Source organism: Apodemus sylvaticus, chromosome 9, assembly GCF_947179515.1.
Source record: "Apodemus sylvaticus chromosome 9, mApoSyl1.1, whole genome shotgun sequence".
NCBI lineage: Eukaryota > Metazoa > Chordata > Mammalia > Rodentia > Muridae > Apodemus > Apodemus sylvaticus.
The window spans coordinates 55,049,663-55,077,495 of record NC_067480.1 but is presented as its reverse complement, the minus strand read 5'-3'; the positions used below and the strand labels follow the sequence as shown (position 1 = coordinate 55,077,495).

Sequence of the window (27,833 nt, the reverse complement as noted above, 5' to 3'; positions counted from 1 at the left end):
ATTTCTCTGTCCCAAAATAAATGGGTAGGAGGCTGTCAGCTTGACAGCTTAAACGTTAAGCCATTAGCAGAAACTGGGTAAACAAGTCAGTTTTATTACTGAAGGCCAGAAAAGCATGTGCCAAAAGATGGGCTTGTTTTATTGCTAAAGAAGGTTCCTGTTTGTTCTCTGCTTCCATTTGGATATATTGACAACTGAAGTGTCCTTTCTGAGTTTTTGCTGGGTGGTGAAAAGATGTGTAAATTCGGATGGATTGCAATGTTTCTTGCCCTTTTTATATTAGGGGCTCTCAACAATCAATAACATAAATCAGACTTGATATGTCTAGCCAGTGTTTATTAGCAATTCTACTTTAGGGTCCTTCTATTTTGTCTGATTCTCTTCCAATAAAAATTGCTAAGATGTTGCTGGTGTAAGTTTGTTCCTTGCCGTGTTATTTTCCAACTAGTTTTACAAAGAATAACCACTGCTTCCTGACATTGCAAATTCCTAACATTTGCCTGGCCTGCTGTGCCTGGCTGTAATCCCAGCACTCTGGAGGCTAAGACAGGAGCATCAAACAGGCCAAACTTGATCACATGGTGACATCCTGTATCAAAAATATAGCAGCCAAGCAAAAGGACATTCTTAACACACACGACTTTTAATGGCTGCTTGTATATTTGTAAATAACTCTACCCCAGTGATTGAACAAGTTGATGAATATCCTTCAAAATAAACATATGATCCTCCCAGTGATTGTTTTCTGAAGTGACCCACCAGGTGAGGAATTGCTGGATCGCATGGTACGAGTATTTGAAATTACTCGATACATATTATTAAATTGTTTTCCATAAAGTATCTATAGCACTTTACCCTGAACAAACATTTAATCTGATGAATTGTTGAAAACATTAGATGATTTTCCAGGTGAATGAAAGCAAATCTGGTGATGTAATTTAAATGTGTTTTTAATTATAGGGCCTTGGGATGTGTAGGATTTGTTTTGGTTTTGGTTTATTGCTGCTAATACTTGAGAGTTGTCTAGTGACGACTTTTCAGTGAGAGTTCAGTGATTTCTTACTTAAGCCAAAGAACTAATGTTGAGAGCCTGTCCACTTTGTCCAGATGCTTTTCCGAGAACACCACCCATTGTGGAAGGGCTCAGGATGCCTGTGCCCTTGGGCAAGCTGTGGACAAACTCTACCAAGCACACCGTTAGCCAGAAAGAGATGAATTCTGAATCAACTAAAATGTTTCCAGCACCAAACAGTACAGACTAAAGAAACCTGAGTCCCATGCTGACCCTCAGCCCAGCACCGTTCTGTTCTCCGGTGATGCTTGTGTTCCCGAGGGCCTTCTCCTGCCTGAGAGGTGCTCTGGTCCTGCAGTGTCCAGAGCTGTGAACAGAAATCATGCAGCCCCTGTTAGAGTGACATCCACTTTGCTAGAAGTTTGCACAGCTCAATGGCAGTGATTTCATTAGTACAGAGACTTGATGAAGCCTTTCCCCTGCATTAGCCTGGAGCCTTACTGCCTTTTCCTAATGATATTTCACTTGAGCATAATCAGAGGAAAAGGAAATGTGTTTAAAACTCAGGAGTCCAGACTAGCTACCAGGATTTTAAGAGAGAGGGAATTTTATACCTGAAGGAATGCATGGTTCTGCTCCTTTATCCCTGTCTTGCATATAAAGGCTGCACACACATGCAATACCAGCCAGGCATGTGCTGCAACTGACCAAAGTGTTTGAAATAAAACCACATTTAAAATTCTAGGTGGTCAGCCGGGAATTAAGGATGCCGATGTCTAGTGTCCACCTGCGTGGGACAAGCACAGAAACTGTCCCCAACACAAATGCCTCCGGAGGCTCTGTGGTGGCAGATCTCAACGGATTGGCAGTAAAGGTAAAACTCGCTGCAGTGACATCATTCATTAACCCTTCTGGGTCACATCCAACAGCTGGAGATCAGAAGAGTCATTCATCTTTTAGTATCTCTTCCATTCAGGGCAGACACAGACCCAGCAGATGGCATAGCACTCAGCATTTGGGTAGCAAGTCCTTGTAATTTCACCCCCTCTAAACCCCAATATCATCCTCTCAGTGTTCAGTCAGCCTCCTACCTCTTGCCGGGGCCTTCAGATGATGATCTCTTCCCATTGCCTCTCGCTCTGGCTTCTTGAAAACTTAAATGTGCCCAGAAAATTAAGGCTTTGCAACTAGTGGTTGGTGGTTCATGGTGGTCCTTCTGTGAAGTCTTGACCTTGACCTAGGGTAGTGTGTAAGGCAATTGTCTTTCGGACCAGTACATGTCTGACTGGCTCACACACACAGACCTCCCTGCATGCAGCCTTTCATGCCATCCTCTGCTGCCTTGATACCCGATGTCTCTTTGTTCCTCTTGCTTCCAAGGTAACTCCATGGGATGCGATATGGTGTTGTTCCAACACTGATGTTTTCATGAAATTATTAGAATTTTAACTTAAAATCATTTACAGGATGCTTGCCAGACTCTTCTAAAACGCCTTGAACCCATCATCAGCAAGAATCCTCAGGGGACTTGGAAGGATTGGGTGAGACTCATTAGTTTTCTATGTTTTATCATCAAAACTAACAAGATACAGAAGGGCGAATGTGTGTGTGTGTGTGTGTGTGTGTGTGTGTGTGTGATCTATGTTTGTGGAAAGGGCAATTCAAAGACACTGTCATTGCATGATGACAAATAAGAGGCCCTGCTGCCCGTGGCATGTGGGGGGATTCACATGCAGTGTGGGAGTAGTGTGCCCAGGGATGTCTTTTACAAAGAAAGATGATGTGCATGCTACAACTCCTGCCATAAGCTACAAGTGACGAATGTTCCATGCTGTGGAACTGGGTGCTTTCTGGATAACAGCTGTTTGTCCTTTTCCTTTGAGTTCACTGTTTATAAAATAGAAAAACAAAAAACCAAAACCAAAAACAGCCAGGCAGTGGTGGCGCACGCCTTTAATCCCAGCACTTGGGAGGCAGAGGCAGGTGGATTTCTGAGTTAGAGGCCCACCTGGGCTACAGAGTGAGTTCCAGGACAGCCAAGGCTACACAGAGAAACTATGTCTCGAAACCATCCCCCCCCAAAAAATAAATAAAAAGTAAGTAAAAAACCAGTGTTGGGATCATTTTGTAATACATAGGCACTCATTTAGAGATGGAAAACTAGAGGCTGGAGACATGGCTTAGAGGTTAAGAGGACTATGTTGCTCTTCCAAAAGATACAAGTTTAATTCCCAACACCCACATGGCCACTCAGAATGGTCTCTAACTCTAGTTCCAAGGGATCTGGTGCCTTTTTCCATCCTTTGCAAGTACTGCATGAGCATACATGGTACACAGGTATACCTACAGGTGAAACCACCCATACATATAAAGATAAAACAAAGTAATTTATCAAAATAAAATAGGAAACCAAGCCATGGGTTATGATCTATACACATTGTAGATACCCAGTGGACCAGAAACACCCACCTACTTCTTCTGATACACTGACAGTTTAGTCACAGGAAAAGACACACATTCTGACATCAACTCGCTAACTTTTCAAAATGTCAGGTTATTAAGTGTTAGATGCTATGGAACGTATCATACCACCCTGGTGCAGCTGTCATGCTGACTGCCCTAATTAATAGTTGTGCAATATCAAAGCATAGATTTGGCAGTGTGTTATGTTGAGTTCTGCTTGTGAAGATTCCAGGGCCAAGGCTGCTCAGTGTGAGCAGGCATGCTGGGGATTCTGGTGGCTCAGTCAGCCACCCACATCTCACCCAAGGGCTCCTGCTAGTTCATGAAGGCTCACGATGTAACAAATAATTAGAGGAATATGAAACTTTACAATCTGTTCTTGGCATCTTTGTCTTATCCCTGCCTAGTGTTTCCTGAGTGCAGAAAGGTTGAAAATGGCTGTCTTGAAAAAAAATTAGCATCCAGATATATATAATTCAGGAACACCCTCTGTCGTCATCCTTTGCACAACACTGGCCTCACATCCACTGCATGGTAGACAGCAACCCCCGCTGCAATGCTGCGCCCTTCACCATCTCTCAGACTTGAGAATTTGGACCTGACCTTTGTTTCTCTGTTTAGTAGTCAGCCATATATATTTGCAGAAACGAAGACCATTTGATGTAATTGCAACAATTTAGCAAAATCACTGCTCTCAACTGAAATGGTTATGGATACATGATATAAAATTAAACATCCAGTCATTGTTTCCAAAAATTGGCCATGTTAATAGCCTAAGTCTTTTCAGATAACTGAATGGATCTCTTCATAAGCAGGACACAGTGGCCATTATAGTTCAGTTTATGATCATAACATATCATGGCTGACATTTACAACCACATGTATGGAGTAGATGCTGCTTCTCCACACAGCAAGCCATGGATGCTTATGCAGGAGGAGCAAGAGGACAGGTGATGATCTGTCTGGGGCCTTTATGGTTATTGCTTTACTTCACACGTAGTACAGATAGGACTAAACTCCTGGGCAGTTCTCTCAGGCGTATTTATCATATCGTGTTCTGTTGACCCTCACAGGCCCAGACTGCTTTTGATCAGAGCATCAGTCTCTCAGCTATTGGATATTTCAGGTAAAAATGTCCCTTCAATCATGTATCACAGACAAAAGCAAGCATGAGCCTGAAGAAAAATTTCAGTACTGTTTGTAATTTTGTCTCCCAAAAATGGCTCATTACCTCAGTTAGCCTGGTTTTAAAATGAACTTTTATCTGCAAGTTAATCCAGGTATACAGAAAGACCTTTGCTGGGGAAAGCTGATTCAGATCTTATTGTGGCCATGTTGTAGCTCTCTGGGAATTTGTGCTTGGAATCCGCAGCAGGGGCCTTTTGTTGACAATGTCATTTATCCCTAAAGTTAGGAATCAGCAGTAGGGGTTGGATGGTTGAAATTAAGCCAAGACCTAAGTACCTCCTGGATTACAGAGGGAGAGGGAGGGGGAAGGAGGAGAGAGAGAAAGAGAGAGAGAGAGAGAGAGAGAGAGAGAGAGGTGGAAGGTGGGAGGGGGAAGGGGAAGAAGAGGGAGAGGGAGAGAGAGGGAGAGAGGGGGAGAGAGAGAGAGAGAGAGAGAGAGAGAGAGAGAGGTGGAAGGTGGGAGGGGGAAGGGGAAGAGGAGGGAGAGGGAGAGACTGTGGAGTCCTGAGAACCAGAACCTCTAGGAAAGCATTTGCTAAATGTTTTCACGGAAGTGCTTACTGAGCCAGAGAGCAAGGAACTGCATGCAGATAAACCCCATTTGAAACAGTGTCCGGCATGCGATGCAGGTTGAATCCCCCAATCTGATAACCATAGAATCATATAATCCAATATCTGCTAGCAGCAACAGGATAATCATAGAAGTCTGAAGCTAACCTCAGGAGTGAGTTTCAACTCTCAAGGATAAGTAGGTGTTTTTAACCATGCATTCAACTGAGCAAGCTATGTTTATTGGACACAGTCTTGAGCATGTGATATGTGCTGGCGTGTCCCTGTACGTATATGTGCTTCAGACAGGCACAGCTCCCTTCTGGCTGGTTTTGTCATCGTTGTGACTGTGGGACTTGATGAGATTATTGAACAGTGCTCCTCGGCCCTTCTGCTGTTTCTTTCAGGGGTTACGAGTCCGACATAAACTGGGAGAAGGGGGAAGGCCATCCCTTCGAATACTTCGTGTTTGGAGCCGCCTGCTCAGAGGTGGAAATAGACTGCCTGACCGGGAGCCATAAGGTCAGTCCGCCGGGACTGTCTTCTCACTGTACTTGTGAGACGCTTAAATTCCACACGTGCTGGTGTGTCTATAAAGACAAAGAGAGGGGGACTATGTTCTGTGGAGGTGTGGTGAGGTGTGGAGGAAGAGGGTGTCTCAGCTTGCCCGTGCTGAGGCATCCCTTCCCCCTGAGGGACCAGCCACAGGACAGTATAACATAAAATAGAGTTTATTCAGGCCATGGGGAGAGGAGTCAAGAGGGTAAGAGGGGTAGTAGAGGCAGAGAAAAGCAGGGAGAGGGAGAGGGAGAGGGAGAGAAGAGAAGAGAGGAGGCAGGCCATGAGCATGGGGGAGAGAGAGGGGGGAAGAGAATGGAGAGGGGGAAGGGAATGGGGAGGGGGGAAGGGAATGGGGAGGGGGAAGGGAATGGGGATGGGGGAAGGGAAGAGCAGGAGGGTAAGAGAGGAGCAAGAGAGCCAGGAGAGCCTAGAGGAAACCCACCACACCACCCAGACCCACGCTCCCATCCCATCAAAAGCCATAAGCCCATGTCTTTGAAAGTAGAACCTTCACTGACATTAGACTTCAGAGACCACCATTGACACCAAAGAATCCACAGATTCATTGGAGGTCGGAAGTGTTACCAACCCCCAGACAGGGCCTTCTTTTCTCTGCATTTTTAAGTTATCAGAAAGCAAGTAATAAAGCAGACTTATTCTCTCCAACCCCAAAATAAAAGCTCTACTGCAATGGACAGAAGTTTAGACACTTGTTTTGCTGATACTTCTTGAACTCTGTGTTTCAGTAGAGGTCACTGAGCTGGGTGGATTCTGTGTATTAGCTTGGAAAGTAGCCATAGTGTTTTGCAACATAGGGTTTTGAAGGCCAAAGCTGCGGCTTTTGCTGTTTCACTGTTTGTTGTGGTAGATTAAATTTAGTCTCTTGCATCACCCAGCTTGAAGCTAATCAAAAGCAAATAAATATTTTATTCTATTCTTTCCAAGGAAAACAAAGTGCTTAATCGGGTTAAGAGTATTTGTGTGGGGGCTGGAGACACGGCTTGGTGATTCAGGGTATTTGCAGACGATCCAAGTTCAGTTCCTAGCACACACAGCGTGGCCTACAGCCATCTGTGACTCCAGTTTCAAATGATATGACACTCTTCTGGCCTCTGTGGGCACCAAACATGCACAGAGAGACCCATAAAAACATGTAGACAAACACTCATCCACATAAAATAAAAATAAATACATGTATAAAAGAAATTCAGACTAGGGACTGGGAATGGAGCTCAGTTAGTGGCTGTTGGCCTAGGATGCCTGAGGCCTTGGGTTGATTCTCAATGCTGTATAAGCCAGGCATAGTGGACTCTGTCTTTAATCAGTGGAGGAGTGGAGGCAGGAGAATCAGAAGCTAATGGGTATTCTTAGCTACATATCATATTCAGAGTCAACTCGGACTACATGAGACCCTATCTCAAAAAATAATTTTTAGGTAATAAACTTTGTCACATAATGAAATCATTGTTCCTTCTTTATTATGAACTAAAATGGTCCAAAGAAAGACTTTATCCCAAACCCAGGCAAGATATATTTCTCAGCTTCTCTGTGAGTTATCTGCATTAAGATGGATATTTTTTTTACTAGAATATCAGAACAGACATCGTCATGGATGTTGGCTACAGCATAAACCCAGCCCTTGACATAGGCCAGGTATGTGTAACTGTTTTGCCTTGTTTCCTGTTTGTGGAGCAGAAACTGCAGCGAGGTCTGAAGGGGAAACATCCACTTACTGGTCACCTGATTCTTCTGTCCCTTTAGACAAAATCTTTCTCTTTAGACCAGCGGCAGAACTTGGTCCTCTTAACATTTATAAAAATTGAAGAAATGGTGCTTTGGGTAGTTTGAAAGATGTATATAATCTGACTGGAGATATTGAGAAAAGCAAGACTAAACCTAGAGGTGGTCAGTGGCCTGAACCCTGAGGGATATAGAGGAGATAGCATGAAAAATGGAGCCTCAAATAAATAAATAATAGAGTAGGCTTTACTATGAGGTTTGGTTTGCCGGTAGACATGGGTCACTTGTGGAGTCTTCACATGCTTAAACCTGTGGGTGATTAAGCCCACTACCATCCAGTTACAGCATCCTGTAACATCTCTCCAGTTGTGGCATATCATTGGGAATGGGGGAAAATGTATAGAGTGGAGACACAGAAGGCAGATTCAGGGGCTAGAGAGATGACTCAGTGGATAGCGTTTACCTGGACATCTTAGGTCAGATCCCCAACAGTCAGTAAAAGCCAAGTATAGCAGCAGCACCCTTCTGTAACCTCATCACCATGGCAGGATGGAGACAGATTCATTTCTGGAACTTGCTAGGACTCAACTTGTGGAATCAGTGAGAGACCTTGTCTCAAATAAATAAATAAAGTAGAGGGCAAAACATGAAGATACTGGACATTGATCTCTGGCCTGCACACACATATACACAAGTGTGCTCATGCATACACAGTGCACATGCCTACTTGCATCTGCACACAAACACACACACACACACACACACACACACACACACAGGATTGGGAGAATTTAGTATGGACCAGGTAGGTAGACTAGAATGAGCAGAGATGCTCAGTTAGAAGAAGAGTAGAGGGAATCAACTTAAATAAAGACGTGATCCAGCCATGGGGCTGGGGGAAGAGAAGGGAAGAGGCTCTGATTGATAGAGGTTTGACAAAAGCAAGGTCTTAGCTTAGCGGTCAGAGGTGACATGACCTGGGAGATTGTGTGGCATATGAACATGATTTATCAAACTTCACGACCCATCCCTGTTACTTTTGGTTCCTGTGTCTAGGAACTTGGCCATTTCAGAGCTGTTGAGAAGGCTTAGCAAACACATAGCTGGAACCCTTCATGTACATTAGCTGTACATGAGCCTGGAGAAGAAAGCCAGACAGCTTATGACCTCTTGTGTACAGTGAGGTGGCGGGGCTCCCCAGCCCTGAGAACCTTTCCTTACTAAGCTGGGTCTCTTCAAAGTCAGCCAGAGAAGGGTTTCATCTGCCTCATTTGTTGAAAAAAAATAAAGGTATGTGCACAGGCCCTGTGAGAAGTCATCTGGAGTTATCACGTCAATAACTAAACCAAGACTAAAACCCATGCCCTTTAAATTGGAATTTTGCACTGAATGGAATTAGGTGGACTTCTGGGGATACTCTCAAAGACACCCTGGAAGACTTCTAGAACAGTATGTCAAGGGTCAGACAAGCAGCCTGCTGTTGACGTGCTCTGACTGTTTTGCCTCCTTCTCTGTTCTCAGGTTGAAGGTGCATTTATTCAAGGAATGGGACTTTACACAATAGAGGAGCTGAGTTACTCTCCTCAGGGCCTACTATACAGTCGTGGTCCAAACCAATACAAGATCCCAGCCATCTGTGACATCCCCACCGAGATGCACATTTCGTTTTTGCCCCCATCTGAACACTCAAACACCCTGTATTCATCTAAGGTAAGCTCTGCTCAGTGGCTAAGTCCATGCCCATTTGATATCTATAAGGTGGAGAGACATTGGTCTACTTAGGTGTTTGGTGTTTTTATGGTGATTGCAGAAGACTCCTTATTAAACATTCTAATTATAAAATAACAACATAGTAAAATGCTTCAGATATTCCAAGTCTTGGAGCCTAGCATAAACTATCAGACTCCATTTGACTTTCTAATACAATAATGACTAATGTGCTTATATGTGATCCCTCCATTTGGAATCATTTTCATAAGCTAGATCCCCGAGTATGAAATATCAAGATCAGTGGTTAAATTATTTTTTCCAATAACAATTTACTTATGGAAGTCTGTAGGTTATGTATGTGTGTATCTAATTAATATGTACACGTATATTCAAAGGGAGGGGCAGTTTCTGTCATAATCTACATGGCTCATTTCTCTCCAGGGTCTGGGAGAGTCTGGGGTGTTCCTGGGATGTTCGGTATTTTTTGCCATCCATGATGCAGTGAGGGCGGCGCGGCAGGAGAGAGGCATCTCTGGACCATGGAAGCTCAACAGTCCTCTGACTCCAGAGAAAATCAGAATGGCCTGTGAAGATAAGTTCACAAAAATGGTATGCTACATCCAAGAGAAAAAGAAAACACAGAAAGATTCTTCATTTCTGTCCCCTTGGCTTTATGGCCAAGTCTTTTTTAACCCATGATTGCAGTTTTTCCATGCAAGAAAAGAGAAAAGATGACAGGAACTCAGTAGGGCACATGAGTGGGACCGAATGGCCTTTGAACTCGGCTGTCTTTTCATTGGCCTGCTCTTGCTTGGTCTCCCGTGGGCGCAGCCCGTTATCACTTGAGGGGAACAGAAGGTTCCGTCTCTCAGTCTTATGTCTCCACTTGTATCGAGCCTTTCAAGGATCCCTGAATCAGGCTGGGAAGTCGGAGGCTGTGGCCTTAACCTGGAACACCAAGCTGAGAATGAAGGTCATTCTGTTTCATCCCATATCCACTGTCGCCTGACAGGCACTGGGAAAGTGTGATGGAAAGGTCTCTCCCACAGTAGGGTCCCTGCTGAGCATGGCTTTCTTTGTAACCTCAAATTACACATCATATTGGTATAGGAAAGCACAGAAATCTAGAGTGTGTGCTCAGCCGGGACCCTATAGTGGCTACAAGATCAGTCTCCATTCTCTTCTGCCTGTCCCCCCCCCCCCCCTTTGCAGGCTGTGCAAGGTACCCTCTACCTCACACTGGAGGAAGAGACACTGGCTCCACAGCCCTTAGTCTCTCCAGGTGGAGTTGAAACTCTCCATGCCTCTCCTGGATGCCTCTGCATCACGTGATGTCATTCTCTGATCTCTCATTGGCCCACATGCCTCTGGTGCTTTCACCTGCATTATCTTCAGTTATTTTTTTTAACCTAAGTCACAAACATTTTTCTAAGTTATAAGCATCCAAATCTGTTCTTTCCTTCCAGATCCCGAGAGATGAGCCTGGATCCTATGTTCCCTGGAACATACCTGTGTGAGTCAAATAGGAACCTCTGGAGGGATTGGCTCAGCAACTGCAGAAGCACCTCCTGCTCTCTCTGCTCTAAGATGCTGACTATGAAAGCCAGAGTTTCACAGCCCAGAAGAATCCATAGCACTGCTTTCCACGAAGCCGATTCAGAAGTTGCTCTCAAAGATACTCCAGATACACCTGAGCAATTCTAAATCATCTATTAAATTGCACAAATATTAAATCATTTGCTCTAAGGTGGTTTCATTCATTATTCTGTCCCTTGGATCCGTCAAGCTAACTGGACTATATGACAGCTTGTCTGTGGTTCACTTTTAGTTTGTATACACTGGCAGAAGTTATACTCTCTAACAAATGAAGGTTTTTATAGATATTTTTCCTGTTGTAAACTGTAAAATCAGTGTATTCATTTGTCCCTGAGAATCATCATCCATCCTACACTTCTTGTCAGACAGATACAGGCCCCATAGCTAAATAGTCTCTGGGACCACAGGGATCAGAAGGAGACAAACAGATGAACTTCATCAAAACTACAGAGGTGGCAACAGCATTTCCACCTCTCAGGAGGGCCACACAGGAAGGTATAAAATCCAAGGTTAACCTGGGCTAGGGAGCAAGACCCTGTCCCAACAAAATAAAGTTTAAGGTAGTTGAATGCTTGCCTGATGTATGCAAGGCCTTCCAGCATGGAGGGGGGGTGGGTGGAGGAGAGAGAGAGAAAGAGAGAGAGAGACTCAGCACAGAGAAGGTGCTCAGCCTTGTTTGTCCTTGGGAAATGTAGGTCAGAGTTGTGGTGAGACACTATTCACATACACTGTGACAGCTGGCATTGAAGCGACAGACAATGGATGGTGTTTGAAGCAGATAGAGAAACTAATGTTCCTATCCATTGCTGGAGGGGTGCGTATGGTGCAGCCACTGGGGAACAGTTGGGCAGGTAAAACATTAAGCAGAATTTGCACTTGATTATTAAAACGTTTTCACAGAAAAATCTATACACAAACATTCAGAGCATTGTTCACAATGGCTCCACTAGCAGCTAACACTTAATAAATAATGTGCAGTACATTCACAAAAGTGAATTCATTCAGTCCTTTAAAGGCATGAAGTATGGATACATGCTACAGCACATGTGAATGTTGAGAACATTATACAGATGAAAGAAAACACACAAAGAGGACATATATATTCTGTCTATACAAAAGGTCCCAAAGCGACAACGTCTCAAAGATGAAGTGGGTAGGTGGTTGCTAAGGGTTGAGGGGACAGAGGGCCTGACTGCTCATAGCACAGGGTTTCCATTGGGGTGATTTATACACAACAACCCTCCCCAGCCGTGTACTTTGTTCTGGTTTGTCATCTGTCACTGTGATAAACACCACGGTGAAAAGCAACCTGCGGAGGAGAGGTCCTGACCGCAGATGCGCTCTGAGGGCAGTAAGGAGCAAGAACTCAAGATGAACCAGAGGCAGAAAGCATGAAAGGGTGCTGCTTGCTGGCTTACTCTCCATGGCTTGCTGGGCCTGCTTTCTTATGGAACCCAGGACCACCCAGGACCGCCCAGGACCACCCAGGACCCCCCCCCCCAGGACCACCCAGGGATGGCACGGCACAGTGCTCTGGGCCCTTCTAAGTGAATCAACAGTCAAGAAAATATCCTAGAGTCTTGCCTGCAAGCCGGTTTGCCTGAGGCAATTCCTCAGTTGAGGTTCCCTCTTCCCAGATGATGATATGTCAAACTGAGGGAAACTAACCAGCACATGCCCTAAAAGGATAAATGTATAATAAGTTTTTGGGGTTTTTTTTCCCCCTAGACATTTCTCAAAGTATCTGAGGAGAGAAATAGTAAACTCAAGAAAGTTGTGCCTGGTGGTCTGTAGAGCTAGGGACACAGGCTTGGCCTTTTAATCCGATGAATGTGGAGCACAGTTAAGGGGGTCTCTGAAGCCTGTCAGCCATGGCAGAAGGACAGGGAGAGTTCTCTGCCTTCTCCCCATCTCCTCACCACTGCCTCCTTTCCACCCTTTGCTAGCTTCCCGCAGCCCATCCCCTACAAGTGCAGGCTTCCGAGGGGTTGTTGATCCTTCTCTCTCATTACACTGTTGCTGGCCGGAGACTGTTACCCCGTGGTTAGAGTTGATTCTACTGCTGAAGCTCTCTGACTCTGAAAACTCTGCTCCTTCAGAATCAGGGAACATTCAGACGGGGTCTTCCAGTGCTGGCTGGCCTGGAACCTGTTATGTAGACCGAACCTCAAACTCAGCGATTGTTGTGCATTTCTCCACTAAGTATTGGGACCAAGGCCCATTCTACCACTTGTTCCAAGTCCTGCTTTTGATTGTGACTTGGATGTCTTAGACCCTTCAGATCGCCTGTGTCCCAAACAGCTCTCCCAATAAGTATAGCTATCTTTGGGTTGCTTGGCCAGAAATAAAAAAATGATCCCAGAACTGTTCAACTTGTGAACACAGCTATGCAGGCGTGACAGCCTGTCAGTCCCACCTCAGAAACAGTTCTTCAGTGGCCAGTTGCTGTTTTGTCAGCTGTTGTTACTGCAAGCCACAGTCCTTAGCCCCTGATTGTTGCAATAATGTCCTCTTCTTACACTCAGATTTGCTTCCCTTCCAAACTGTTGTCCATGTTGAAGCCAAAGTTTTGTATGAACTAATGGATATACTTCTCCATGTATACTGCACACATGCATAGGCATGTATGCATATGCTATGATGTTCTAGTCTAACGACCTTCCATGGTATCCCATTCACCCAATCAGGATCTTATCCTGAATCCCTATGGTGCATATGTACATGATGTGAGTTAGCCACATCGAATTATCCAGCTTTCTCTTGGGATCCTTTCTTCTGTCATGGATTCCCCTCCCCCCCACACACACTCCGCCCCTTACTTTGAAGGCCCTGCCTCTGTCCTCTGCCTGGAAAATGTCCTTGCTTCTTCTTTGCCTCCCTGTGTCTGCCTGCCTGCTGCTCTGCAGTGCTTCTCCTTAGGATGCAAGCCATGAGCATGCGCAGGGAAGCAGGAGGGAAGAAGAGCATCCAGAGTAAACTGCAAGTGGGGACGACAGAGGAAGCAGGCATGGGAGCCAGGTTCCCAGACCTACACAGCATCCTGTGCCAGCACTGCCCCCCCAGCTCACACCAGTGGAGTGGAACATCCCTGGGGACAGTCTGGTGAAAACGGAAAAGAACTGAGCTTCGTTCACAGGTTGGTCGGCACCAGGTGTAGGCACCAGATGTAGGCACAGATGGGTGGCACATATGCATTACAGTCTCTCCAGCAGTTGGTAGGGAAAACGGAACATACTTTCCCCAATGGACAAAGCTTTTGCATCTGCTTTTCCATTTCTTTTGGAATATACAAGCATCCAGAGGATTGAATAATCATGGAGTAACAGATATTTTGGGCAGGTGTTCAGAGAGTAAGAAGGGACAGATGGGGGAGTGTAGACAAGAAGTATCAAATAGGGAGAATGAGCCTGATCATGAGAATTTTTATACCACAGATGTCTTAGTTATTTTTCTATTGCCATGATAAAACATCATGACCTGACAACTTATTAAAGAATGCATTTAATTTGGGGTCCGTGGTTCGAGAGGATAGTAGAGGCTATGACCATCATAGCAGAGAACATAGCAGCAGACAGGCAGGCATAGCCTTTGAGCAGTAGCTGAGAGCTCACATGTGGAGACAACACCATGAGGCAAAGAGAAACAGCTCACTGGAAATGGTGCGGTCTTTTGAAACCTCAAACCCAGCCCCAGTGACACACCTTCTCCTACAAGGCCATACCTCCTAATCCTTCCCAAACAGTTCTGCCAACTGGAGGCTGAGCACTGAAGTATCTGAGTCTATGGGGGCCATTCTCATCCAAACATTACAACAGGTTGACAACCAGAAACATGCTTCCATGATGGAAAAGTTACCAAACAAGCCGCTAGACAGAATGACGTGGCTGCTCTCCTCCTTGGCTACCAGAGGGCTGGAACAGGACATGCTTCCAAGCACTCACACTTACAGTCATCATCCTAAGGTCCCATGAAACACCATGTCAGAAGAATCTACAACAAACTGTGAGTGCGGAGTCCACACACATCGCTCACACTCTGAACTGCCAGGTACCACTTGGGTCTGACAGTCCTGGAGTGCTTACATAGCTGGAGTGTCAGGTTGGAAGTCACCCCTCTCAGGATGCAGATGTGAGATGTAAAAGACTGCGCAGTGTTCTGCCTCACTGACAATAGGCTAACAGAAAAGAGTTGAGCATTTATAGATTATGCAACTAGCCATTATATGTTTTAAAGTCCTCCAGATAACATAAAAACCCTGATAGAAATGAGAGGACAAAGTATCCACACTTTGGTCTTCCTTCATCTTGAGCTTCATGTGGTCTATCAGTTGTAACTTGAGTGTTCCAAGCTTTTGGCCTAACATCCACTTATCAGCAAGTACATACCATGTGTGTTCTTTTGTGATTGGGTTACCTCACTCAGGATGATATGTTCTAGTTCCATCCATTTGCCTAAGAATTTTATGAATTCATTGTTTTTAATAGCTAAGTAGTACTCCTTGTGTAAATGTACCACATTTTCTGTATCCATTTCTCTGTTGAGGGACATCTGGGTTCTTTCCAGCTTCTGGCTATTATAAATAAGGCTGCTATGAACATAGTGGAGCATGTGTCCTTATTACATGTTGGAGCATCTTCTGGATATATGCCCAGGAATGGTATAGCTGGTCCTCAGGTAGCACTGTGTCAATTTTCTGAGGAACTGCCAAACTGACTTCCAGAGTGGTTTTACCAGCTTGCAATCCCACCTGAAATGGGGGAGTATTCCTCTTTCTCCACATACTCTCAAGCATCTGCTGTCCCCTGAGTTTTTGAACTTGACCATTCTGACTGATGTGAGGTGGAATCTCAGAGTTTTTTTTTCTTTTTTTTTTATTCAATATATTTTTTATTTACATTTCAAATGATTTCCCCTTTTCTAGCCCCCCACTCCCCGAAAGTCCCGCAAGCCCTTTTCTCTCCCCCTGTCCTCCCACCCACCCCTTCCCACTTCCCCGTTCTGGTTTTGCCGAATACTGCTTCACTGAGTCTTTCCAGAATAGGGGGCCACTCCTCCTTTCTTCTTGTACCTCATTTGATGTGTGGATTATGTTTTGGGTATTCCAGTTTTCTAGGTTAATATCCACTTATTAGTGAGTTGTTTTGATTTGCATTTCCCTGATGATTAAGGATGAACGTTTCTTAGGTGTTTCTCAGCCATCCAGTATTCCTCAGTTGAGAATTCTTTGTTTAGCTCTGTACCCCATTTGTTAATAGGGTTATTTAGTTTTATGGAGTCTAACTTCTTGAGTTCTTTGTATATATTGCATATTAGTCCTCTATCAGATGTAAGATTGGTAAAGATCTTTTCTCAATCTGCTGATTGCCCTTTTGTCCTGCTGACAGTGTCATTTGCCTTACAGAAGCAGAAAGTGGATCAAAACACCCATGGCTCACAGCCAACTAATAGACTGAGCATAGGGTTCCCAATGGAGCAGCTAGAGAGAGGATTCAAGGAGCTGAAGAGGTTTGCAGCTCTGCAGGAGGAACAATAATATTTACCAACCTGTACTCCCAGAGCTCCCAGGGACAAAACCACCAACCAAAGAGTTCACATGGAGGGACCCATGGCTCCAGCTGCATGGGTAGCAGAGAATGGCCATTTTAGACATCAGTGAGAAGAGAGGCTCTTGGTCCTGTGAAGGCTTATTGCCCCAGTGTAGGCGAATGCCAGGTCAGGAAAATGGGAGGGGGACTGGTAAGCAGGGGGAGGGGGATGGGATAGGATGGGGTAATGAGGAAAGGGGATACCATTTGAAATGTAAATAAAGCAAATATCTAATAAAATATAAAAATATGTGATGATAAAATAAAGTTCAAAGCTAAAACTTTAAAAAAAAATGAAAGGGCACAAAAAGAAGTAGAAATATGCACTAAATATATAGCGGGCAGATAACAGAAGAGAAATGGCAGCTAACTGTGGACTGTCCTCGGATGCTGGAGAAAGGGAGGGGGACAGTGTGGTGGGGTGAGAAGACACACCCTGTCGTACATGATGTGTATGGATCATTCAGCTCAGGAATGAGTGACTTACCTCCAGTAAGATCCTTGCTTCTCAGCCAGGGATTGCAGACCTGAGAGTTTGCTCAGCAGGAATCCTTGCTCAATACCCTTCTTCCCGGCCCCCAGACCCCTTCCTGATCTCACCTGACACCTGACTCACTCTAGGACCCACCCCACACCCCTTCCCTGAAACCTCTTTTTCTTTTTCTCCTGTAGTGCCTTTTCTGTCTTCATGACCCACACACTCTCACCTAACTGCAAGAGAGAGAGAGAGAGAGAGAGAGAGAGAGAGAGAGAGAGAGAGAGAGAGAGAGAGAGGAGAGAGAGAACAAGAAAAGAGAGAGAGAGAGAGAGAACAAGAAAAGAGAGAGAGAACATATGCAAATGAGGATGGGGCTCAAGCAAAACAAAGTATGCATGACATGCTGTAAGGAAACCTCTAACTCTGCATCCTAATTTTAAAATAAAAATTAACAGAATAAAAAACAGAAACAAAGAAAACCTGCTCAAAATAAAAGTAAGGAGAGAGAGGAAGGAGGGAGGTGTCTCTAAATACGAAGAAATAGAGCTCAATTTTCACTGCAGCATATTTTAACACACTCGCTCACTGCGTGTGTGTGTGTGTGTGTGTGTGTGTGTGTGTGTGTGTGTGTATGGGCACACGTGGACCTGAGCCCAGAGAAAGCAGAAATGTCAAAGCCCTTGGAGCTGGAGTGACAGGAGGTTGTGTTGCCCAAAAAGGCAGCCCGTGCTTATCTACAGAGCCCTCTCCTGCCCTGTAGAATATTTATAACTAGAGACCTGAGAGCAACTCACAACGTAAATGGACGATGACTGTCAGGAATGTTTGGCAATAACATTTACAGTGCTTGTACTGGGCAGCTGCTGTTTTAAGCACTTTCCCTGCATGGGCTCCTGTAATCCCCACAACAACCCTGAAGAAGGTGTTTTTGTTTTGTTTCGTTTCATTTTGTTTTTCCCCAACTCCTAGGTAAATCCACTGAGGCACATATAGCCAAAGTAAGTTGGGAGAAAGAAAAAAAGAAAACAACTTTGAAATCATATGAATGGTCTAATTTCACCTTTTAGAAATTAACAAAAATATTGTTAAGAAACTAACAAAAATGCATGTAGGCATCTATTTGTGTTCATAAATGCCTTCTAAACCTTCGGCAGCATGCATGATTCTGGTTACTAAATGTTGGCACAGAGAAAGTTTACTTTGTTGCTTCTCATACTTGTATCATTTCTTAAAGCATTCTTTTTTATAGTATAACAGCAAAAATAACAAACAAATACACTGTCAAGACATGGATCTGACCCACTACAGTCACTAGAGGAAAATGCTCTCTAGTGACCCGTGTCTGGGACCGGGAGACGTGAGTCCTGGGCCAGGTTTTAAGGAAAGCTGAAACTGGAAGAAGGAGGAAGGTTGGGAGCTACAACGGGGCAGGGCTGAGTGGGAGGAGTACTCCGAAAAAGCCAGAGAGCAGCTTTAAATCCAGTAAGGCTCTTCGGTCTCCTGCAAGGCATAGCAGTTCATCTGAGAGGTGGACTTGGGGACAGACGCATTAGGCACACGGCACAGAGTGTGGGCGGCAACTACCCTCAAGCAATGTCTCGTTCTAAGGAGTCAGATGAGCTTATTTTCTTTGTGAATGGAAAAAAAGTAAGTTCTCTACACTGTAATGAATAAATGCACATTAGGAATGCTGGTAGAAGCGATACGCCATTAGCTTTGCCAAAATGAAGTGTTGTGGGGGGCGTTGTTGCTTGCTAGACCTAGTGATCTGCCGTGCCTCTTGGGGGGACAAGGGGGGAGAGGAAGAGAGAGACTCTTTAATGTGTTGGGACTAGGAGGGGAAAGTGTGTAGTTATGTGTCTCCAACAAAGCCTCGTCACATTTGAGTGCACCTAAGCGTTAGGCACCGGGTTCCCGGCAAGAGAATCCTCTAACTCTTCCTCTACACCTCTTCCAACTGGGACTCAAACTTCTGTGCCACCCAACTTCTGCTTTCACGTGCATGCACACGGGCATCCAGAGTTCAAGGTCTTTAGGTCATTTGCAAATGCTTTTAAAACCTTTGTTTCCGGAAGAATGGAAGAGAAAACATACCAGAAGGCCAGAATGAACTGTTAATTTACATGTTAACCCGTTATTCCTTTAAGATTGGTTTCTTAAGATTGGATTCATGCTTGTAATGCCAGAATTAGAGGCGGGGTTGAGGACTACTTAGTCTCAAAGTGAGTTTCGGGACATCAAGGGCTTCATAACGAGACTCTTGTCTCAAAAGTAAATAAATAAGCAAGCAAGTGAACACATGAAGTGTCTTGACTCTCTTAAGCTGAAGCCCTACCTTCTCTGTCTTGAGCTCCCGAGGCCCAGAGAGGACCTAAAATGGCTGCAGTATGGTCTGCATATATGCTGGATGTTCTCGACAATTGCATGTGATGCGAAGATCAACACCCTGTTCTCAGCATTGTTGTCACAGGGAAAAGGGCAGTCAGGGTTTAAGCTGAGCTTGTGGTGCTGTGTGGTGTGTGCTGTGTGGTGTGTGCTGTGTGGGATATGCTGTGTGGGGTGTGTGCTGTGTGGGGTGTGCTGTGTGGGGTGTGTTGTGTGGGGTGTGCTGTGTGGGGTGTACTGTGTGCTGTGTGGGGTATGCTGTGTGGGGTATGCTGTGCGGGGCTGTGCTATGTGGGGTGTGCTGTGTGGGGTGTGCTGTGAGGGGTGTGCTGTGTGGGGTGTGTTGTGTGGGGTGTGCTGTGTGGGGTGTGCTGTGTGGGGTGTGTGCTGTACGCGGTGCTTTGAAGGCTCAGGGTAATTGTGCAATGTGGCCCAGATCTCTTGGCTAGCAAATACTGGGGAGACCTTGGCTTTCATCTCTGGGCTCCTTTCCTTGCTCTGTGATCACTTCCTGGGGGAGATGGCCATTTATCTAGAACACTGAAGCTAAAGGGAAGGGTGGGGATTTGCGAGAATGTTTTCCTAGGGCTGCTGAAGGAATCCTGTTTGCCTACTGCTGTCAAAGCTCTTGTTTACTTAACATTTTAAAGGTGGATGGAGAACAGACCAAAACCAAAACAAGACAAAACAAAAAAAATGTTTTGGTGGTGGTGGTGATAAGGATTAAAACTCTTAGTTTAATTCTCTGTCTTCTATTATAAGGTAGGAATGCACGAAATGCTTAAATGTATGGAATTTCTATATTTTTGTTATTTTCTTGAGCCCATAGTGTGCTAGAATTCAGAGGTTTGTTAAACCTCCGCTGCTCCTCTAAAACAAAGCCAGACGTTTTCCTGCCAAAGTATAACCAAGTACAATACAGCATTAAGTAATTTCACAACTGCAAAGAGGGGTGGGTGTTTAATCAAGTGAGGCAATAAAGATCAACAAACGTGTTCTGAATCATTCTCGCTACTCAGTAACTTACACAGACCCTTCCTCTGTTCAGGTCACTGAGAGGAACGCAGACCCCGAGGTTAATTTATTGTTCTATTTGAGAAAGGTCAGTATCCTTTTGCTTGTTTGAGAAAATAAAACCAGCTTTGCAGGTCGGGGAACCAAGGACTTCACTTGCCTTCACAGAGCCATTTCCACTGCATTTCAAGGAGAGGGTTTTACTGTGTGTAGGAACGGTGTGACATGAGGTCACTTGCCTTTTAAGTGGGATTGGTCATGAGAGTGCTTCCAAATTTATGCAAGTTCAAGAACTGCCTGGGGATACTGATCAGAATCTGAAGTTCAGAAGCAGGAAGAGGTGGTGCAAGGGTGAGAGCCAGAGTGTGGGTCCCCAGAAATCACAGAAGGCCTGGCACAGTGGTGCACATCTGGCAGTGCACATCTGGCAGTGCACACCTGCTAATCCAATGCTCTTCCAGCAAGATGGGAGGTAAAGAAAGTAGAGCCTCTGAAAGTCCATGGGCTAGCCTGGGGTTAGCAGCACATCAATGAACAGGAGACTCCGCTTTAAGAAGAGATAAAGGGCTAACACCTGATGTAATCCTCTGACCACGATAGACATACCAAGGCACTCAAGTACACAACACACACACACACACACACACACACACACACACACACACACACATTATACAGAGATAAAATGTTAAGAATATGGATTTCTCTAGTCCTGCTTCCAAGAACCCAAAACTAATAGTCTGTCTTCTAGAGGTAAATTCAACTGGTTCTCAACTTTCAATCTCTAGGTGACTGTAGGCACCCCTCTCCCTGGCCCTAAGAGATAAATAAAAACATCCAAGCAGATATACTCTGACATACTTTGCTGATGTTTGCTGTGAGTTTGTGTGCTTTAATATCCAAGAAATTTTGAAAAGTGTCCTTAGAAATCAAAGGAGACGTGCCATCTAAGTATGCATACACATGTGTGTGCGTGCATGTGTGTGTCTATGTATATGTATGCATGAGCGTGTGCATGCACATGTGTATGTGTGTTCACGTATGTGCAACATGCTCTTTCCATTTTGATAGTTCACAGCTGTCACATTGCTAGCTGGATGTGCTGTGGTTACCGAGATCTGACCTTCCCTTAACAGCCCAGCCCTGTGATTCAGACAAGACAGAGAGTATGATGCAGAGGACAGGGAAATGAACATATTACAAATCAACAGGCACTCTCTTGGGTGACAGTGGTCACTGCGGAGGAAAGGAATGGGATGAGGGTGGATAATGGCCGAAAGGACCATGCCGATCTGTGTGTGGAAGTAGTAGTTCTATTCCTCGCCTCTCCGGAGCAGAGAGCTTTCAGAGGAGCATTTCCCAGTCCAAGCAATTGTCAGGCCCATTTGGACTCACTACTGAGGGAGATGCATCTTTGTTCTTTATCAGAAAGCTACATAATAATCTTATAAGTTTCCTGGTAGTTTATAAAAATCACGTTTCCTCATGAACCAGAGCTACAACACAGATTGATTTATTTTTGCCAAAAATCATATAACAGCACAAGTTAAAAATAATTAAAGAGATAGAAAAAAATCTATATCATGGCCTGGCTGAGACTTGGGGATGTAGTTCAGTTGGTACAATTTATACCTACCATGACCAAAACCTTGGGTTTAGTCACTAGTACACATATAAACAAGGTGTGGTAGTACATGCCAATAGCCCCTGCAATCTATGAAGTAGAGGCAGAAGGATCAGAACTTCAATATTACTTGAAATTCTTTCTAAAAACAAAAAAAGTAGAAAAGAAAAAGCCCCCGCTTTGCCGGGAGGAAGTAACCTTCCCGGGACGGATGGACCTCAGCAGAGCCTGCCACCTCCACCAACCTGGCCTTCGTCTGATCTCTAGTTCTCCTTCCACGTAGGCAATCATGCTTTTTCACTTGATACATTAAACTCTGAGGTCCAGCAATTGGGACACTTCCCTTCCTGAAAAGCTGCTGTGCTAGCAGAGCTGTAGTAACCGAGTCCAAACTGGTCGTGAAAGAACAATCCTTCCATGACGTGCTCCCGTTCCAAGCATGCTCATGTCTTTTGCTGTCACTCTTATCGGCCTATATTCATTACATGTAGTAATGGGTTTATTTTGTTAGTTTCATATATACATATACATGCAAACATATATGTGTATATATGTATATATGTATGTGTGTGTATATATACATATGTATATATAATATGCTTTGAGTTATCCCACTTCTCTCTCGCACCTCTCCCACTCTTGACGACTTCCTTCTTCCCAGCTGTCCCCCTTCACTTTTATACATATATTTCCTTTTTATGACCCAGTGAGTTTCCTAGGGTTGCTCACAGGACCGTGGGTGCAGGTTAATTACCAGAATATGGACACCTTGCCAGTGGTAATGCTCCTAAAAAAAAAAAAACACTTCTTCTTCTATCCCCCATTAACTGTCTATAAATACTCAGAGGTATGGTGCCTCATGAGATATCCCACCTCCAATTATAGAATATTGATGTGACGGTCCCACTCTTGGCAGATACAGCTGCTCTGAGTTCAAGACTTCAACGGCTGCATTATGCCCAGAAGACAGCCTCTCCCATAATGCTCCCTGAGTCTTGGAAAGGATAGTATAGATGCCCAACTTATGGCTGAGTGGTTAGTTATTATCATCACCATGGCCAATTGTGAGTCTCTACAGTTGCTGCTGTCCACTGGGGGTGGGGAAATTTCAGACCAAATCAGAGAACAGCATTAATCTATGGGCAGGAGCAAATTATTTAGAAGGCAATTTGGCAAGTACATCAAGTTCATGTAGCAAAACAACAGTAACTTCCCCATTACAGCCTGTGACCTCCCCAGTCACAAGCTTTTAGCAGTGAGCCTCAAATTTAAGCAAAACAGAGTCGGTGGCCCCTATAACACAGTGGCCACTATTTTGCTACATGTCTTGCCTGGTCAGTCAGTAGTGTTGTACAAAGAGTTCACAACTGAGCCAGAATGTTGATGACAATTCTCCTCAAATAGCCTTCATAGCATCTCCCAGGACTATGAAAAACTTGCTGGTTTCTAACTAGCTACCTAACACTGTGATGACAGTGAGGCCTGACTCTCCGCCCTCCCCACTGTCAACACAAGAATGAACTGAAAGCTTAAAGTACTTTGTGTCTAGAAACTCCAAATTTCTCTGCCTTTCTTTCTTTCTTTCTTTCTTTCTTTCTTTCTTTCTTTCTTTCTTTCTTTCTTTCTTTCTTTCTTTCTTCCTTCCTTCCTTCCTTCCTTCCTTCCTTCCTTCCTTCCTTCCTTCCTTCTCTTTCTTTCTTTCTTTCTTTCTTTCTTTCTTTCTTTCTTTCTTTCTTTCTTTCTTTCTTTCTTTCTTTCTTTCTTTCTTTCTTTCTTTCTTTGACAAGCACACCAGCTTTTGTTATGTTTTTAGTTTTTGTTTTCCTTCCTTTCTGTTTCCTTGATCAATAAAAGTTGTAGAGTCTCTACTGGAAATGCTCCATTTTCGATGATGGGAATGCTTTTTAGTTTCCTTCCTTTCCGGACTTTGTGTGATTAAAGGGATAACACTGATGTGAAAGCAAAGTTGGAGTGTTTCTAAGCAGGAATAATCAGGACTTCAAAGTGCTGGGGCCATGGGGGAGGTAGGACTCTCCCTTGCTGATCTGGAGGTCCCTGAGGCTGACTGCTTGGCCATTGGCAGTGACTGCTGTCTCAGGAGATGCAGCATTCTGACTTACACTAAACACCAATCATTTGTCAGGTGAGTGAGGTATCTCAAGAAGGCCTACACTGTGGTGTTTAGTTTTCCACTTGACAGACTTGAGAATGACCTGAAGATGCTCTTTACGCATGCCTGTGGAAGGTTATCTTATGAGACAATATGGCAAGACACCTCTTAATTGTGGTAGGACCCCACAATTGAGCAGGTAGTGGGTGGGGTCCTGGACTGTACAAAATGGAGAAAACTAATGGAGATCTGACATCCACATTAGTTCTCTGCTTCTTGACTGTGCGTGTCATGCGAGTGTCTTCAAGTCTCTACCAAGTTCCCTACCATGGTGGGCTGTACCTTGAACTGTGAGCCAGGATAAACCTTTTTGACCTGAGTACTTTTATCACAGCAACAGAAAAAGAAAGGATATATACCATTCTGATGTCATTCTTGTGAGTTGTAAAGATTTTTATGGTAAGAACGGAAAGTTCAAGTTCTTCTTTCTTCCTTAACCATAACACTTCCAGTCCGACTCACAGGGACAAAGTATGGCTGTGGAGGAGGTGACTGTGGTGCCTGTACAGTGATGATCTCAAGATACGACCCCATCTCCAAAAAGATCAGGTACCTGTCCTCTACCAGCAGGCTTGAGACTGACTCCAACCCTGACTCCCCATGAGATTTACTCCTGACACCCTGGAGCATGCATTCATTCTACAAAGGACTCTAAAACAAGCAACCCATAAGTTACCATCTTGAGAATGTGGCACAGAGTTGCACTGAGTCCTAGCAATGTTGGCACTGCATTTTACAAATGATGGAAACTGAGGTTCTATGGGAATTAGTGTCTTCACCATAGCCAGAGAACTAGTGAGCCCACTACATTAGATTGTGAGCCCCAAGTCCATTGGTCTGTAAAGCCAAGATTCTTTGTGTAAGTCCCACTCCAAGAGAGCTGTGAAAGGCTGCTTCCTTCTACCAACTAACCTAGTCTTCCCCTAAGCACAGAGGACCAGGTAAAGCTGTTTGCATCCATGGGACCTGGATGCTGGTGTAAATGACCACTAAATGACCCGCCTATAAGGGCGTCTCACTTAACTTCTTCTAGAACCACATACAACCCACATTGCTCAGAGGACCAGCAGCTCCTTATCAGCCAGCTTTCATAGTTGACAGGATGAAATGGACGTGCCAACCAAGACCGTTTCAACTCCTTGTTTTGACAAGATAATCCGGCGAGACAATGATTTTCTTAGTTAACAATATTTATTTTTAGGCAGACATATAAATTCAAAATCATTTATTTGATGATTAGGGAGAAGGTTAGGGTTACATACACTCAATTATCTTCATGACAAAGTAATTATAATCCTGTAAGTGCATGTTTTTCTTTCTGCCTTCCAATACTACTGTTGTTCCTATGAATTCTTTTTTTTACTTCACCACGTGAACTTTGAAGTCATTTCTCTGTCGCTGCCTGCCTGGTCCCCATCTGTTCTCTGCATGGGGCTGCTGTCACTACGGTAGAAGGCATAGGAAGCACCAAAACCAGGATACACCCTGTCCAGGTAAGAGTGTGTTTTAATGAGTTTAAGATTTAACAAGTTGTCCTAGTCATCCGTAACCACCATTAGGGTTATCTATCTGTATAGAGAACTAATTCAGACGTTGTCTAGATCTGGGCAGTCTGTGTGCATGTCTAAGGGAGTGGTCCTGATTGGTAACTGATGTGGGAAGGCCTCGCCCTCAGTGGGCAGCCTCGCCCTCAGTGGACAGCACCATTCCCTAAGCTGATGGCGAACTCCATGAGAAAGCTAGCTAAGCATAAGCCTCTCTCATGGCCAGCAAGCACATCCTCCACAGTTCTTACCACACTTCCTTGATTTTGACTTGAGTTCCCCACTCAGAGGCAATGACTGTTATGTGGAATAGCAAGCAGACCTGCCTTCAAGCTTCTGTCTGGAGTTCCTGTTTTACTTTCCTCACTGAGACACTGTGAGCTAGAATTGTAATCCAAATAAAGCCCTTTCCCCCCAAAAGTTGATTTTAATCAGATATTTGTCATGGCAAAAGAAATGAAACAGGAACCCGGGTTGATGAGGCCTCTTTAGTTGTCCAGACCTTGGATTGTGGACGTAGAGGACAGGAATATAAGGGCTCTACCCCCTTTATTGCCACTACGTGCAAATGTGTGGAGGAACCTGAAGAAGGTGGCTGAGTGGCTTCCTTCATCTCACAGCCTCAGAGACCCCACCCCACTTTCTGGGAATACTTACCACAAAGATTACAATGGAGACAACTCACCTTTATCTTGGTTTAGACAAGAAAATGAGGAAAACTGAAATGTATATTCTGTGCGAATAGCCAGTCATGACGCTAATTCTAGCCAGAAAAAAAGTTTGTGCCCTACACGTTGGCCATTTAGCATTTGTGCTATAGTAGTCTTCTATCAAGATTGTGTATGATAAGTGGTCCCAAGATTGATTTATAAAATCTTTGAGGGCAAGGATTTTGTCTTAGCCTAAAGAATAGCTTTCCACACCATAAGAAGTTAGAATCTATAAAGACTATCAGTGGGGCTGGAGAGATGGTTCAGCCAGTAAAGAGCTTCCCTCGAGAACACGAGGAACTGTGTTCTAGTCCCTGCGCTTGCCTGTAATCCTAACACTAAGAAGGCAGAGAGTGAGAAACTCAAACCCAATAAGGTGGTGGACAGTTGAGGATGACACTTGATATTAAACCCTTTTTTTCTACATACACGTGCATCTTACGCACATATGCACACATGTATGAACTTGTACTCACACTGCCACAACAACAGCAACCACACACACACACACACTACAGATTTCCCATCCTGAGATTCTCAGTCTGAAGTACACATGCTTTTCACTTTTAGGAAAGGATTGCCAAAGGCCATGGTACCCAGTGTGGGTTCTGCACTCCCGGGATGGTGATGAGCATCTATACTCTCCTGAGGAACCACCCGGAGCCCTCCACAGAACAGATCATGGAAACCTTAGGAGGTAAGTTGATGACTTCTTAAAATGTAGGCTAACGAGGCAGCTGGGAAGCAAGAGCACTTCCATGCACAGAGAGCCAAAGCCCTCGACTCAGGTGTGTATACTGAGCCTTATGATCTACTCTTCTTAATGTGTTGAAAAGTCTCCATCTTGGTTGAATGGGAAGACAGACCGAGGCAACTAGGAGAAAGTCAAGGACAGTGTCCATGTAACTGTAACATTCTTGGTGACATATCTTGCGACTTTTTCAGGATGCCTGTGTGGGCATCACTGATGTGATTTCAACACTACTATGGTGATGGTGTTGGGAAGTATTAAGACTTTGAGATCTGTTAATTATGCAGGTGGAGCTGGCCTAAGGAAGCAGCCACCTTGTGGTTTGTTTTTGTGTTTTGCTGAGCCTGCCTTGCTGGCACACTTGTTATTCAACTATGACTGATGCTCATGAAATCATGGACTCTTAGGAACTGAGAGGAAAATGCAGTGATTCATAAATGCACATGCCATTTTTTGCCTTGAGACTTCACCTTTGTCCTTTTGGGACTTTTTCTTCTTCTCAGGTCTTCTATGCACATCCACCCTGTCAAGACACTTTTCACTTTCTCTAATTTTGCAAATCTGACACACATTGCCTTCCGTCCTTATGCAAGTCATGGACTATTGACTAGAATAAGCCAAGCAGAGCTTTATGAGGAAATTAATGAACATCATTAACAATGAACTGTTGTTTAATTGTTCCTTGTCAATTAACATTTTCTGTCCTTGCTACAGAGGAGCCAAAACTCGAAAAATGTCCTGTGAAATATCCAT

At 44.4% G+C, this 27,833-nt stretch overlaps 2 protein-coding genes across 2 annotated transcripts in view; both read left to right on the top strand.

The window, feature by feature from the left end:
• The window catches only part of LOC127692638 (aldehyde oxidase 1), a 69,194-nt gene extending 58,235 nt beyond the window's left edge, over window positions 1-10,959 (top strand). The window contains exons 28-35 of the mRNA XM_052193217.1: window positions 1,758-1,886; window positions 2,479-2,553; window positions 4,549-4,601; window positions 5,620-5,734; window positions 7,361-7,426; window positions 9,035-9,223; window positions 9,665-9,832; window positions 10,690-10,959. Coding sequence (XP_052049177.1) covers window positions 1,758-1,886; window positions 2,479-2,553; window positions 4,549-4,601; window positions 5,620-5,734; window positions 7,361-7,426; window positions 9,035-9,223; window positions 9,665-9,832; window positions 10,690-10,740 — 846 coding nt within the window. The 3' untranslated portion in view covers window positions 10,741-10,959. The remainder of the gene's footprint in view (window positions 1-1,757; window positions 1,887-2,478; window positions 2,554-4,548; window positions 4,602-5,619; window positions 5,735-7,360; window positions 7,427-9,034; window positions 9,224-9,664; window positions 9,833-10,689) is intronic.
• A 7,392-nt stretch (window positions 10,960-18,351) lies between these two features.
• Window positions 18,352-27,833, top strand: part of LOC127692160 (aldehyde oxidase 3) — an 89,720-nt gene continuing 80,238 nt past the window's right edge. Inside the window, exons 1-5 of the mRNA XM_052192228.1 lie at window positions 18,352-18,529; window positions 20,316-20,373; window positions 24,528-24,624; window positions 25,460-25,568; window positions 26,900-27,026. Of these exons, the coding sequence (XP_052048188.1) occupies window positions 18,476-18,529; window positions 20,316-20,373; window positions 24,528-24,624; window positions 25,460-25,568; window positions 26,900-27,026 (445 nt within the window). The 5' untranslated portion in view covers window positions 18,352-18,475. The remainder of the gene's footprint in view (window positions 18,530-20,315; window positions 20,374-24,527; window positions 24,625-25,459; window positions 25,569-26,899; window positions 27,027-27,833) is intronic.